We start from the raw sequence: 12,735 nt of genomic DNA, 5'->3' as shown, positions 1-12,735 counted from the left end.
CTTGATGTGTTGACTGAACCCCGCCCCCCCAAATAAAAGTCCTCCCTATTTCTGGGCCTCAGCGACTTCCCAACCATCCCTGGGCTGTCTTGTGTGCTATGAGCTCATTGGAGATCAGTGTTTGAGAGACACCCTCTGTGCTGGGGCTAGCGTTGTCAGTCCAGAAAAGAGGACACTAGCCAGAAAAGCCAGTCGAGGATGAGGCTAGGGAAGGGCAAGGCTCAGGTCACGGACCCAAGTCCGTTTCCTTTTCTTCTTTCTCAGCATCCTTATTTTCCCATCCAAAAGGCAGCCCCTTCTCTCAGGAAATATCCAAGTCAGTTTCCAACATGACTCACGTCCTGATGGGAGATCGACTCTACTGACCCTTGGTTCTTTTGTCCCATCCCACAGTATACAGACTAGGGTGGGGGGCATCGATAAGGTCAAGTGGCACTATGATTATTAGGCCACTCTCCCTCCCCTCCCTTCGCAGTGAATGCGGGGTGAGGGACCCGTCCTCAGCAGGGAAGCTACCAGGAGATGCTGATTCTGGCTCCCGGAGCTCTTCCTGCTCCTTGGCTTCTGTGCTAATGACTCTCTTCACCTCTAGGGAGAGAGACACCCTAGGGTTTATCAGATACTCAGCAAGAACAAAGGACAACAAAGATGCTGAGATAGAGACAGAAAGAGAAAGAGCTCCATAGAGAAAGCCTCTGCCCACATCGGGAACCATGGGCAGCCCTATGGGGGATGCCCTACCGAATTGAAACCAGTGGAAGAGAAATTCAGGGAGGGAGGGAAGGAAAGGGAAACAGGGACTCCAGGAGCCCTGAGACCCACATGTGACACACACATCTCCCCAAGCTTCCAGGAGGAATCTTTGGCTGGGTGCAAAGGGACCTACCTCTGAATCCCCACCATGGACGTACCAACAACTGCTTTGAGCTGACCCTCAGCAGGGAGTGGGGAGAAAGCCCTTCGGGCTTGCCCAGCGCCACTTCTGGAGACCCTCCCTTCAGTACCCACTACACAAGCTCCTGGCCTCCCTTCCCATCCCTCCACTCCCCCCTCAGTGCCTAGGCACCGCTGCTCACTTACTTGCAAGACAGCTGATTTATGCCTTCGATGTAGTAGCAGACGCCGCCATTGACACAGTATGACTTGGCCGTCTCATTGCATTTCCGAGCATGCCCAGACCATGAGGAGAGGGTGGTGGCCACTGGAAAGAGGAGAAATCCTGAGAATGACACATTGGTACTGTAGCTCCCCTTCAGAACTCATCAACTCAGGAGGCAGCTAGGGGTAGGGGTAGGGGAAGGGGAAAGGGCATTTATCATGCACCTATTATGTGCCAGGCATTGTGCAAAGCACTTTACAAATATCTCAGCAGAGCTTCACAACAACCCTGGGCTGGAACGGTGGTGCTATTATGCCATTCTGGGTGGTTCACTTAACCTCTGCCTGCCCCAGTCTCCCCATCTCTCAAATGAGGGGGTTGGCTTCTCAATAGGTGGAGGAGGGGCTAGAAGGAGGGAGAGGGGCTGGAACTGAAAATAAAAAGATCCTCCCATTCCCATCCCCCCCCATTTTACAGTTAAGGAAACTGAGGCAGACAGAAGTTAAGTGACTTACCCAGGGTTCACATGTTAAAGGCAGGACTCAAACCCTATCTCCAAGACCAGCTCTTGAGCCACTGATTCTCCATCACCTCTTTACTCGGTGATACACCTTCCCTTTGTCATAAGATCATAGATTTAGAGCTGGACAGGGCCTTGGAGGTCATCTCCAGGCAGCTGGGTGCCATAGTAGATAGAGCACTGGCTTTGGGGTCAGGAAGACCTGAGTTCAAATCTTGGTAGCTGTGTGATCCTGGGCTAGTCACTTAATGTCTGTCTGCCTCGGTTTCTTTATCTGTAAAATGGAGGCAGTGATAGCCCCCACCTCCCAGGGCTGGTATGAAGATTAAGAGGGAATCCACACAGAGTACTTTGTGAACCTTAAAGTGGTATATAAATTCCAGCTATCATCATCATTACATTTGTCATTGTTTTCTGTCGTTCAGCCATTCCTGGCAGAGACACTGAAGTGGTTGGACATTCCCTTCCCCAGCCATTTTACAGATAAGGAAACTGAGGCAAACAGAGTGAAGGGACTTGCCCAGGGCCACACAACTTGCGAGTGTCTGAGGCTGGATTTGAATTCACAAAGACGCATCTTCTCGACTCCAGGCCCGCGCACTATCCACTCGGCCACCCAGCCATCCCATTGTTGTTGGTACTTCATTATTATCATCTAAAGCACTTGTCCAAGGTCACAAGGAAGTCAGCAGCAGGACCAGGAATCAACCTCAGGCCCTCCGACTCCAAAGCCAGGGTGTTCTCCAGTGCGCCATGCTGCCTTGGGCTTAACTAGGCAGAACCAGCAGCTTTCCCAACTGAAAACACCTTAGCTCTTCTCCACTCCTGAGGGGCCCCAAATACATAAACAGGGCCTGTGTATGCTTCACTTTTTATGGCAGGGGGAGGAGGTTCTCAGATTACCTGCAAGAGAATCTTGTACCTCATCCCCCAGCCTGGTCCTTCCCCCAAAAAGCTTTGGGTCCGCATCTGGGAAACAGCAGCAACCTCAGGAGGTCCGGCCTGGTGACCCTTGGGGCAAGTGGGACCATTTTGTCTCTAGTATTCTTACCCAGACTCCCACCCAATTCTGTGGAAAGCTTCCCCAGGGGGCCTTTAAGGAACAACCCTTTGTAATGAAACTGTTCCCTCTGAGGTCCAGCTCTTCAAGGCCCTCCTTCCCAGGGAGTGCTCAGGTGACCTCCACAGGTAAAGCCAGACAGAGGTCATCTCAGGATATAAGAGATGGACATCTAAGAGCAAGTCTCATGCTAATCAAAGTGGGCAGGGTCACCAGGGAAACAGGAGCTTAGTAGTTGATAGGGGCGAGAGTGCTAGAAGGAGCTGGACGTCTAGGAACTCTACCCACTCCATCAACATGGCCCAAGTCTGGGAGTAGCAATCTACTTGCTAGAGCCAATTTCTTCAGAAAACTGTGGAGAGATACTTAGGAACACCTCCCTCTCTCCCCAAACAGATGGTTTATCCGTAAAAGAAACTACTTTCTTATCAGCACCTCTTCTTCTAAGGGGTTTTTATCCTTGGCACATCCTCCTCCCTCTCCCGTGGCCCAATCTTCCTTGGCCCTCCAGCATTATCTGATATAGGTCTACACCAGCCTTGGCCATAAATCATGAGGCTCCAGGGAGGCCCAGAGCAGAGACAGGAACTCAAAGGGGAGGGAGAAGGAGCCAGCTGTGATATGAAAACAGGCTGAGGGGAAGATTTGGTTTTTAATGCATCTTTGGCCAGGATATACATCTTACTTTAACAGAAGGATGTAGAGAAAGAGCCTTCCAAACTAAAGCAGTGTCCCCAGATGTTTCAGATTGAGGTCAGGGGGCATCCAGAAAGTCAGAATGCAGCTAAGAATCTCTCAGTCTCTCCCTCTCTCTCTGTGTCTCTCTTGCTCTGTCTCTGTCTCTTTCTCTCTCTCCCTCTCCTTCCCTCTCTCTTTCTCTCTCCCTTCTTTCTTTTCTCTCCTTCCCTCTCCCCCTTTCTCCTCCTCCCTCCCTCCCCAGTTTCTTCCTCCCCTCAATCTCTCTCTTGCCTTCCTCCCTCCCTCTTTGTCTGCCCCTCCCCCCATACATATATTGTCACCATAGTCAACAGTAGAAGAATTGACAAGGAGTAGAGGGCAATCAGCTCTTTTCCTGTCCAGCTCTCAGTACTCTGTGGGCCCCCGGTCCCTATGGCTAACCTCTTCCTTGGCTCAGCCCCTTTCAGCAGCTGGGGCGGGGAGGGGGGGTGTGGTGCTAGATTTCCCCACGGGCTGCAGTCCTCGGTTCCCTAGTGTTTAGACATTTGGGGAGATGGATAGACCGAGTGGGCCCGGGAGTATATACATAGGCTTCAGTCTGTATATGTATAACGACCTCCTGGATAAAGCTCACCATGTGACTCTGCAGCTTCTGAACCTCTCCCTCTGCTCCGCAGAGGACCCCAAACCTGGATATGTTTCTAGTCGCCGTCCCTGGGACCCAGGGACTTCCCCGCCCCATCCCTGGTACCCTGCAGTACTCCTCAGACCAGACTCGTGCAGCACAAACTTGCCTGGGCGCATCAGTCTGAAGGAGCCCTCGCCCCGCTGGGCTCTGGTCAAGGGAATCTAAGTCGGTAAGAGCCAGGGGGTGGTGACGAAAAGACAGAGAAAAAGAGATATTTAGACGTGTCCCCCTAAGAATCAGGGACCACGAACTTAGAGAGGGAAGGGATCTGAAATCTGGTCTCATTCATTTTACGAGTGACGAAACTGAGGTTAGGTGATTTCACACAGGCAATACATAGTAAAGCCAGGATTTGAACCCAGGACTTGACTCCGTAGCTAGGTAGCGACACGGATAGAGTGTAGGGCTTAGAGTCTGGAAGACTCATCCACATGAGTTCAAATCTGGCCTCAGACACACAACTGGCTGTGTGACCCTGGGCAAGTCACTGCCTGCCTCAGTTTCCTCACCTGTAAAATGAACTAGAGAAGGAAATGACAAACCACTCCAGTATCTTTGCCAAGAAATCCCCAAATGGGGTCACGAAGAGTCCAACGAGACTGACCGCCAACAAAAAAGCCTGACTCCAAATGCAATGTTCTTTCACGCTGCTTTTTTCCAGGCTCATAGAATGTTAGAAATGGACAAGACTCTCGAGGTCCACTTTCTTCACCCTCCACCACCCAGGTCACAAATAGGGCTGCAGAGCCCAGATTTGCCAAAGTCCTGGTCCAGTGTGACAGGCAGTGAGCCAGATGCTGCTGGAAACATCTTAAGGATGCCATCTAGGTGGGTACATGCAAATGACATGCAAACCACAAACAAATCCCACCCCCTTCCCTCCTCTCCCACCCCTACCCACACCCAACTTCCTACTAATAGATGTGGGGAAGTGCCTCTGCCACACCTCTTTTGTGAGTCACATCCACAGCAGAACCTGCTCAGCCCTCCCCGCCTCCCAGCGGTCTGTTATGGCTCCCAGCTGGGCCTGGGGCTCTGCTCCACCAAGTCTACCAGATAGCCACGGGAGAAGAGAGTGTGCTACTGCACAAAAGTGTCCAGGGTGGTGTCTGCTCCTCGTAGGGGGTGGAAGTCAGACTTGTCGAGTCAGTCAATATCCAGTCAACAGGCAATGAGCATTGATTAAGTATCTATTACATGCCAGATAACTTTGCTAAGTGCTTGAGTTCAAATCCAACCTCAGACACTTACTAACTGTGTGACCCTGGGCAAGTCACTTAACCTCTGTCAGCCTCCATTTCCTCATCTATCAAGGGAGGGGGTTGGCTTCTCAATAGGTGGGGGAAGGGCTGGAGAGAGGGAGAGAATTGGGAACTGAAAATAACTTTTTTTAAAAATGAGAGCGTTAGCCTCAGTGACCTCCAAGTTCCCTTCTAGCTTTACATCTAGGGTCCTAGGACTGTCATAGTCCTGGAAACCTGAGCATACAAGGCCTACTTGCTATTTCCAGACACATATATCCTTTTGCAACCTTATAATGGCCCATCATCTGAGTGGAGGCTTCCCAGTCACTGCTGACCTCACTGGTCAAAGGAGGGAGGGAAGCTGGGGATCTAGCTGAAAAGAGGGAGCTAGATAAGAGACAGAGGTCTTAGGAGAATTAGAAGGCCTCAGGAAAGGCCCAGCTACAAACACAGGAAGGACTAGGGAATCTGAACATGAAAGTGATTCAGGCCCATACTGAGAGTCTTGGCTTTTACTCAAAGGCTGGTTTCCCCCAGGAAAGATAGAACATATAATGCTGGGCCAGCCCCACAGTCTAATTCAGTAGGATTTTGCTCGACCTTCTCTAGCACCCAGATCCATCTGAGTGGTGTGTCTATACCAGCTGTCAGCAAACTAAGGCCCAAGGGCCAAATCTATCTGCTCAAGGAATCTGAGACCTTTGGGGAAAGGATGACAAATGATCCGGAATCCAGAGGATCCAGATACTTGCACACCTTGAACCAACAACGGTCTCTTTTCTCTGGGGAAATGTCCATAGCTTAGATAAACTCATCATGAAGAAACAGTGGACACCAATTAAAGGGATGTTGAGCTGCCCTGATTTCCCCTGGAAGCAGAGGGTGAAGAGGTATCCCCTTGGGGAAAACATATGCTGGTGGCTAGGGAACCCTGGTTGCTACAATCAGGGCCATATTTTGAGCACGACAGACCCTGCCTGCAGCAAATATTAAAACAAGAAGACTGTTTGAGCTCTACTGGGTGACTAAGAATACATTAGAGTGAACAGTGGATTAAAAAAAAAAGCTTTTCCATCCATAGTAAGCTCCTTAGACTTTCTCTGGTCCTTACACTCTGAGACTTGAGCGTGTTTTTCTTCTGCCCCAGCTTCACATACAGGCTTGCTACAATGCAATTATATTAAGTGAATATTATGGACCTTCTACATGCAAGGTACTGGGGATAAAACGAACAGCCTTTGCCTTCCAAGAGCTGATGTGAACACAGCTGGGACTGAAGGGGACAAAAAGTTCTAGAAATATTGGAGAGAGGAGACAACACTAAGGACTGAGGATGGAAGGGAAGAGATTAAACGAGACTTCATGGAAAGAAGAGAGGGGATCTGAGAGACACGGCAGAGGAGGGCTGGGCTTGTGGACATGGCAGATGGCTCCTGTGACCCATTGAGGCAAGTGATGGAAAGTCAAGCTTGGGCATCAGCAAGGAATCCTTAGTTAGAATATGCTGCTGTTTGTCCTTCATTCTCACAGAGGACCCTGACATCAGGAAGGTGATGCTCGGATATGCAAGTGAATTGGATTTAAGGCAAGGTTGCCAGCCTCACTTTCTGCTCTGGAGCCATCTGGGTCCAGTGGTGAGATACGAACCAAGAGAACTGGAGATGGCTCAGGATGCAGTAGGGGCCCTTGACCTATTCAAGCTAAGGTAGCTGGAATATAGGGTGCTGGAAAAAGAAGAATAAGAAACAGGGATGGAAAGGTAGGTTGGAGAAACAAAGGAGAGCCTTAAATTCCAAGCTAAGGAGCTTTTATTTCATCCTCCCAGTAATAGGGAGCCATTTAAAGTTTTTGAGCTGGGGAGTGAAATGTTAGACCTGTGACTTTGGGATAGACAGCATTTCGCCAGCTGGGCAAAGGATGGATTGGAGAAGGGCTAGACTGGTGGCCGAGAGACAAGTTAGAAGGTGATTATGGCGTCGGAGACTAAGGGAAGCGGAAGCAAGAATGGAGAAAAGGGGAGAAATAAATGAGACATTGTGGAGGTCGAAAAGTCAAGATCTGGCAACTGGACGACGAGGCGGACAGATGGACGTCAGCTGTCCCCAAGGTTACAAGCCAGGGGACCGAAGACAGTGACGCATCCCACAGAGAGAAGGAAACTCTGGGAGGAAGGGAAGGTTTGGTGGAGAAGATTAGTCGGGTTTTATATACGTTGAGTCGGAGGTGCTGACAGAACTTCCGGGTGGAGATGTCAAACTCCAGCGGCTTCCTAATACCTCCAGGATTAAACAGAAAATCCTCTGCTTGGCGTTGAAAGCCCTTTACAACCTGGCCCCTTCCTACCTTTCCAGTTCTCTTACATTTAACTCCCATCCATGTACTCTGCGATCCAGTGACAGCGGCCTTCCTGCCCTGGCCAAACACCCTGCACTGTCTCCCCTGCCCTGGCCGAACACCCTATACCATGCCACCTGCTCTGGCCAAACTCCCCGCGCCATCTCTCCTACCCTGGCTGAACGCCCTATACCATCTCCCCATGCTGGGCATTTTCACTGGCTCTCCCCAGCCGCCGGCACTCTCCCTTTCCTAGTTGCCACCTGGTTTCCTTCAAGTATCAGATGAAATCCCACCTTCTACAAGGAAGGCCTTTCCTAGTCCCACTTTGTTCTGATATTAGTCCGTTATCCTGTAGATAACTTGTTTCCATGTTGGCTTCCTCAACAGACTGTGTGCTCGTGGGGCTTTTTGCATCGTCTCCAGCACTTAACGTAGTTGCCTAGGACATATTAAGCACTTCCTAATTGTGTAATATATACGTATTACATATACATATAGTATATACATATAATATATGAAATATACTAACTGTATAATAATAATTTTCTGTAGGTATTTGGGGATGTAGGACTAGAATTTAGGAAGTGTTCTGGCTGGATATATGTGTATATGGGGTGTGTGTGTGTGTGTGTGTGTGTGTGTGTGTGTGTGTGTTTGAGAGTCATTTGCATAGAGATTAGCATTGAATCAAAGAGAACACATAAGGTTCCCTAGGAAGGGAGTGTAGAGAGCAGAGAAGAGGGCCTGGGCCTGAGCCTCAGGCACCATCATGCTCCAGGGGTAACAAAGGAGCTTGAGAAGGAGTGGTCAGACAGGTCGAGCACTAGAGGCGAAGCCCAGGGAGGAGACAGTGTCCAAAAGCAGGGAGTGGTTAACAGTGTCACAAGCCACAGAAAGGTCAGGGAGGGTGAGGATTGAGAAAAGTCTATTGGATTAAGCAATCAAGAAACCACTGGTAACCTTTGAGAGAGAAATTTCAACAGATTGTTGGGGGTGAGAAGACTGAAGAGTGAGCGGGCAGTGCCAGGGAAATGGGAATAAGCCTTTCTATCATGCCTATTGTGCGCCAGGTGCTGTACCAAGCTTTACAAACCCTCCCCATAACCCTGGGAGGCAGGTGCTAGTGTAATCTCGATTTTACAGTTAAAGAAACAGAGGGTAAGACATAAAAGTAGTAAGTGCCAGAGGCTGGATTTGAACTCAGGTCAACCTTACTTTAGGCCTGGAGTTCTATCTATTGTGCCATGAGTAAGAATGAGTATACACTGCTCTTTCCAGGAGCTAAAAAGGAAAGGAGATATGTATGAAACAGCAGCTTACCAGGAAGGCAGAATCAGGTGAAAGGTTTGTGGTTTTTGGCTTATTTGGGATTTATTTTTGTTTTATTTTTGGTTTTTTAAATTCCTTTTATTTTTGGATTTTTGAACCTATGTGATTTCATTGACATAGGGAATTCCTGATGAGGAAAATCTCTCCACCAATAGAGATCATCTGCTTTGTAACTTGGAGTCTTAGCAAGCTAAGACGCTGAGTGACTTGCTCAGGGTCATACAACCAGAATGTTATCAAAAGCAGGATTTGAACCCAGGTCTTTCTGACTTCAAGGCAGGTTCTCTGCCTACTATACCACAGTTACTTCTTATCAAATGAAGGATTTCTTTTTAAGAACAGGGTAGATAAGTGCATGTTGGAAGGTAATAGAAAAAGAAGGCTAGATCGTGAAAGATAGAATAAGAAAGAGAGAGAAGCAATAATCCATCTCACAAGGCCCCGATGGTAGAGGGAAAATCGAGGGGAATGAGTGCATGGTTGCTCCCCCAGGGTGGAACCTGGCCCATTTCTGAGATTCTGGCCTGAGCTCAGGTGCTCTGGGACATTCCCAGGTCCTCCTTCACCTGGGATCGAAGCATTGATTTCAAGAACCCGAGACCAGGTAGAGCCGGCCCAAACCACCTGCTTTGCTGTAAGAGACTTCTTCAGACCTCGGGCTACAAAGCCGGGTCTGAAGGGAGAGAACGCTCTGACTCCAGGGGTGAGGGGGTGGGGGTGAAGTGCATCAGCAATGCTGTGCAAAGAGGGCAGCAAAATGAGCACTACAAATTTAAAAACAAAAACTAGAGATTACATCACCAGCTGAACAGCGATGCCAGGGGCCTGGTGAACATGCTTGCCCTGCTGCAGCCCCTGCCAGGCCACTCCCTGGCCCCCAGCCCTAAGACAGAGGAGGAATTGCCCCCATGCTTCTCCCTCTGACATCCCCTTCCCTTCCCAATATGATGGGGTCAGGCCAAACCCCACTCGGGGTGGAGTTGAGTGGTTGGAGATGAGTCAGAAGGCACTAAGCCCAGACCGCCCCCTCCCCCCTCTCCCTCTCAGCTCCTGTTCCTGCAGGTCTCCCAGGTTCCACAGGTAAACAAGGTTCCTGATGCATCTATAGTCAGGAGGCTCTTCCTTTGCCCGCCCGCCCCGCCCCCCCAAACAGATGGGAGCACAGCTTCCGTCCCTGGTTGGGCCAGGAGAGAGGCTGGGCCAAGGAACCTGAGGACTTAGAAGCTAGGAGTTCAATTCCACAAGCATTTATTAGATGCTTACTATGTGCCAGGCACTGAGTGCTAGGTGCCAGAGACACAGAGACCAAGTCTGAAAGAACCCCTGTCCTTGAGATTCCCTTTTACTCAGCACGTCAGAGCTGAGAAGGGCATCAGCAGAACTGAGGCCCAGACCTAGGACGTGACTTATTCAAGACGACAGAGCTTGAGATAGGACCAGAACCCGTGTCTCTTGATTCCCAGTCTTCTTCACTTAACCATGCTGGGCAGCTGTCAGGGAACAAGGAGGGCTCCTTGGGATACATGAGTCTTCTGTTCCCAGCCCTGGCCTCGGTTCTGCCACATGGGCCTCAGTAATTATGGCACTCAGGTCCTTTTGAGCTCACTGGAGGTGGAGTCCTATAGATTTGGAAAAAATAGGATGGAAAGGGAGAGCCTGGGGAGCCCCACCTGCTGACCAAGGACCTTCTACTTCACTCTGTGAATCCAAAATGCAGACTGGCATAAGCCCCTGGCAGCCCATTGGGACAGAAGGTCAATTCACTATGACTAGAGGTAATACCTGGGGCTAGGCTGCTGGGCACAGACCCTACAAGGGGACCAGGAGTGGTTGGGAGTTAGATCCTGACTCTCCCCAGCCTGGGGCTATTACAGACCAATGGTGTGCCACACCCCGAGAGGCAGCTAGGTGGCACAGCTGGGCCTGGAGTTGAGAAGACCTGAGTGCAAATCTAGCCACAAATACTTAATAGTTGAATGACCCTGGGCAAGTCACTTAACTTGTCTGCCTCCGTTTCCTCAACTGTAAAATAAGTACAAGGATCCTGAGAACTTAGAACCAAGTAATTCAACTTAACAAGTATTTATTAAACATTTAGTTTCCTCAGCTATAAAGTGAGGATTGTAATTGCACCTCCCTCATAGGTTTGTTGTGAAGCTCGAATGAAGCCATGTTTGTGAAACGCTTAGCACAGTGCCTGGCGGAGCAGGCACCTAATGAAGCCTGCCTGCCTTCTTGCCTGCCTGCCTCCCTTGCTTGCTGTCCTTCTTCCCTTCCTCCCTCCCTGCTTTCTCTCCTTCCTCCCTTCCTCCTTCCCTGATTTCTCTCCTTCCTTCCTTCATCTTTCTTCCTTCCTTCCTCTTCTCTCTCTTCCTTCATTCCTCCCTTCCTCCCTCTCTGCTTTCTCTCCTTCCTTCCTCCATCCCTTCCTTTTCCTCCCTCCCTTTTTTCCTTCCTTCTTCCCTCTCTTCCTTTTCCTCCCTCCCTCCTTCCTTCCTTCTTCCCTGCCTCCCTCCCTTTCTTGCTTCTTTCCTTCCCCCCTCCTTCTCTTTCTTCCTTCCTTCCTCCCTTCCTCTCTCTTCCCTGCTTTCTCTCCTTTCTTCCTCCCTTCCTGCCTTCTCTCCTTCCTTCCTTCCTTCCTCCATCCCTTCCTTTTCTTCCTTCCTTTCTTCCTCCCTTCCTCCCTCCCTGCTTTCTCTCCTTCCTTCCTCCATCCCTTCCTTTTCTCCCTTCCTTTCTTCCTCCCTTCCTCCCTCCCTGTTTTCTCTCCTTCCTTCCTCCATCCCTTCCTTTTCTCCCTTCCTTCCTTCCTCCCTCCCTCCCTTCCTTTTCTTCCTTTCTTCCTTCCCAGAATGGGTGATACATTCCACGTGCCCTGGGTCTCAGAGTTGAGATTCTCCCAGTGAATTGCCCTCAGGATCACAGATATTTACTGTATATCCAAGGGGTAGGGTGGTGGCGATGAGAGGAAACAAGAGAAAAAACCAGAGTCCCTGCCCACTGGAGCTCCCAGTGTAGATGGGGAGACTGGACACACTTGCTTGGCTGAGTAATAATACAGAAAGCTAATACCACCAATGTCAGCCAGTGAGTAGCTGCCCCAAGGCAAGGTCCTGTAGAAATTCAGGGAAAGGAGTGATCAGTGTGGGCTGATACAGGCAGGGAAGCAGGGCTTAAGGCAGCTCTTGAAGGATATGCAGTTTGAAATGGGCAAAGAGGATCATGGGGACATTTCAGGGGGAAAAGGATCAGCAAAGACTCATAAATGTGGGAAAGTGCAAGGCATGTCTGGGACAGGGGCAAGAAGAGTAGTTAGGTTGGGACACAGGTCCGTCGCAGTAAGTGGTAAAGGTGGAGATAAGACTGGGGAGATCGGCTAGTACAAAACTGAGAGGGCCTTGACTACCAGGCTGAGGAGTTCACCCTTCATCCTACAGGCAACGGGGAGCCAGGGACATCCTTGTAGACAATGGTTACTGACAGTGGCAATGAGCGGGATGGATTAAAGAGAGGAAACACTAGACATAGGGAAACAAGTTAAGAAGCTATTGGGAAGTATAGGAGGATGAGGGTGGTGGTAGTGGGAACAGAGAGGAGGGGAAAAGGCGGGCTTTAAAAGAAAAATTAATGGGATCTGGGGACATATAAATAGTTCACAAGAGACAGGGTAGAGTCAAAGTTGATGCCAAAATTTCCAGCCTGGATGACTGGGAGAACAGGAAGAGAAACGGAAGCCGGAAGATGGAACTGGCTTGGGCAAAGTGATGATGAATTCTGTTT

The 12,735-nt window shown here is 49.8% G+C and overlaps 1 protein-coding gene across 1 annotated transcript in view; it reads right to left on the bottom strand.

The window, feature by feature from the left end:
• The window catches only part of NRG2 (neuregulin 2), a 244,143-nt gene that overhangs the window by 26,427 nt on the left and 204,981 nt on the right, over positions 1-12,735 (bottom strand). The window contains 1 exon segment of the mRNA XM_036752225.1: positions 1,081-1,201. Coding sequence (XP_036608120.1) covers positions 1,081-1,201 — 121 coding nt within the window.

The sequence above is a fragment of the Trichosurus vulpecula genome, chromosome 3 (genome assembly GCF_011100635.1).
Source record: "Trichosurus vulpecula isolate mTriVul1 chromosome 3, mTriVul1.pri, whole genome shotgun sequence".
Lineage (NCBI taxonomy): Eukaryota > Metazoa > Chordata > Mammalia > Diprotodontia > Phalangeridae > Trichosurus > Trichosurus vulpecula.
The sequence above is the reverse complement of the archived record's forward strand: the minus strand, read 5'-3'. Positions and strand labels throughout refer to the sequence as shown.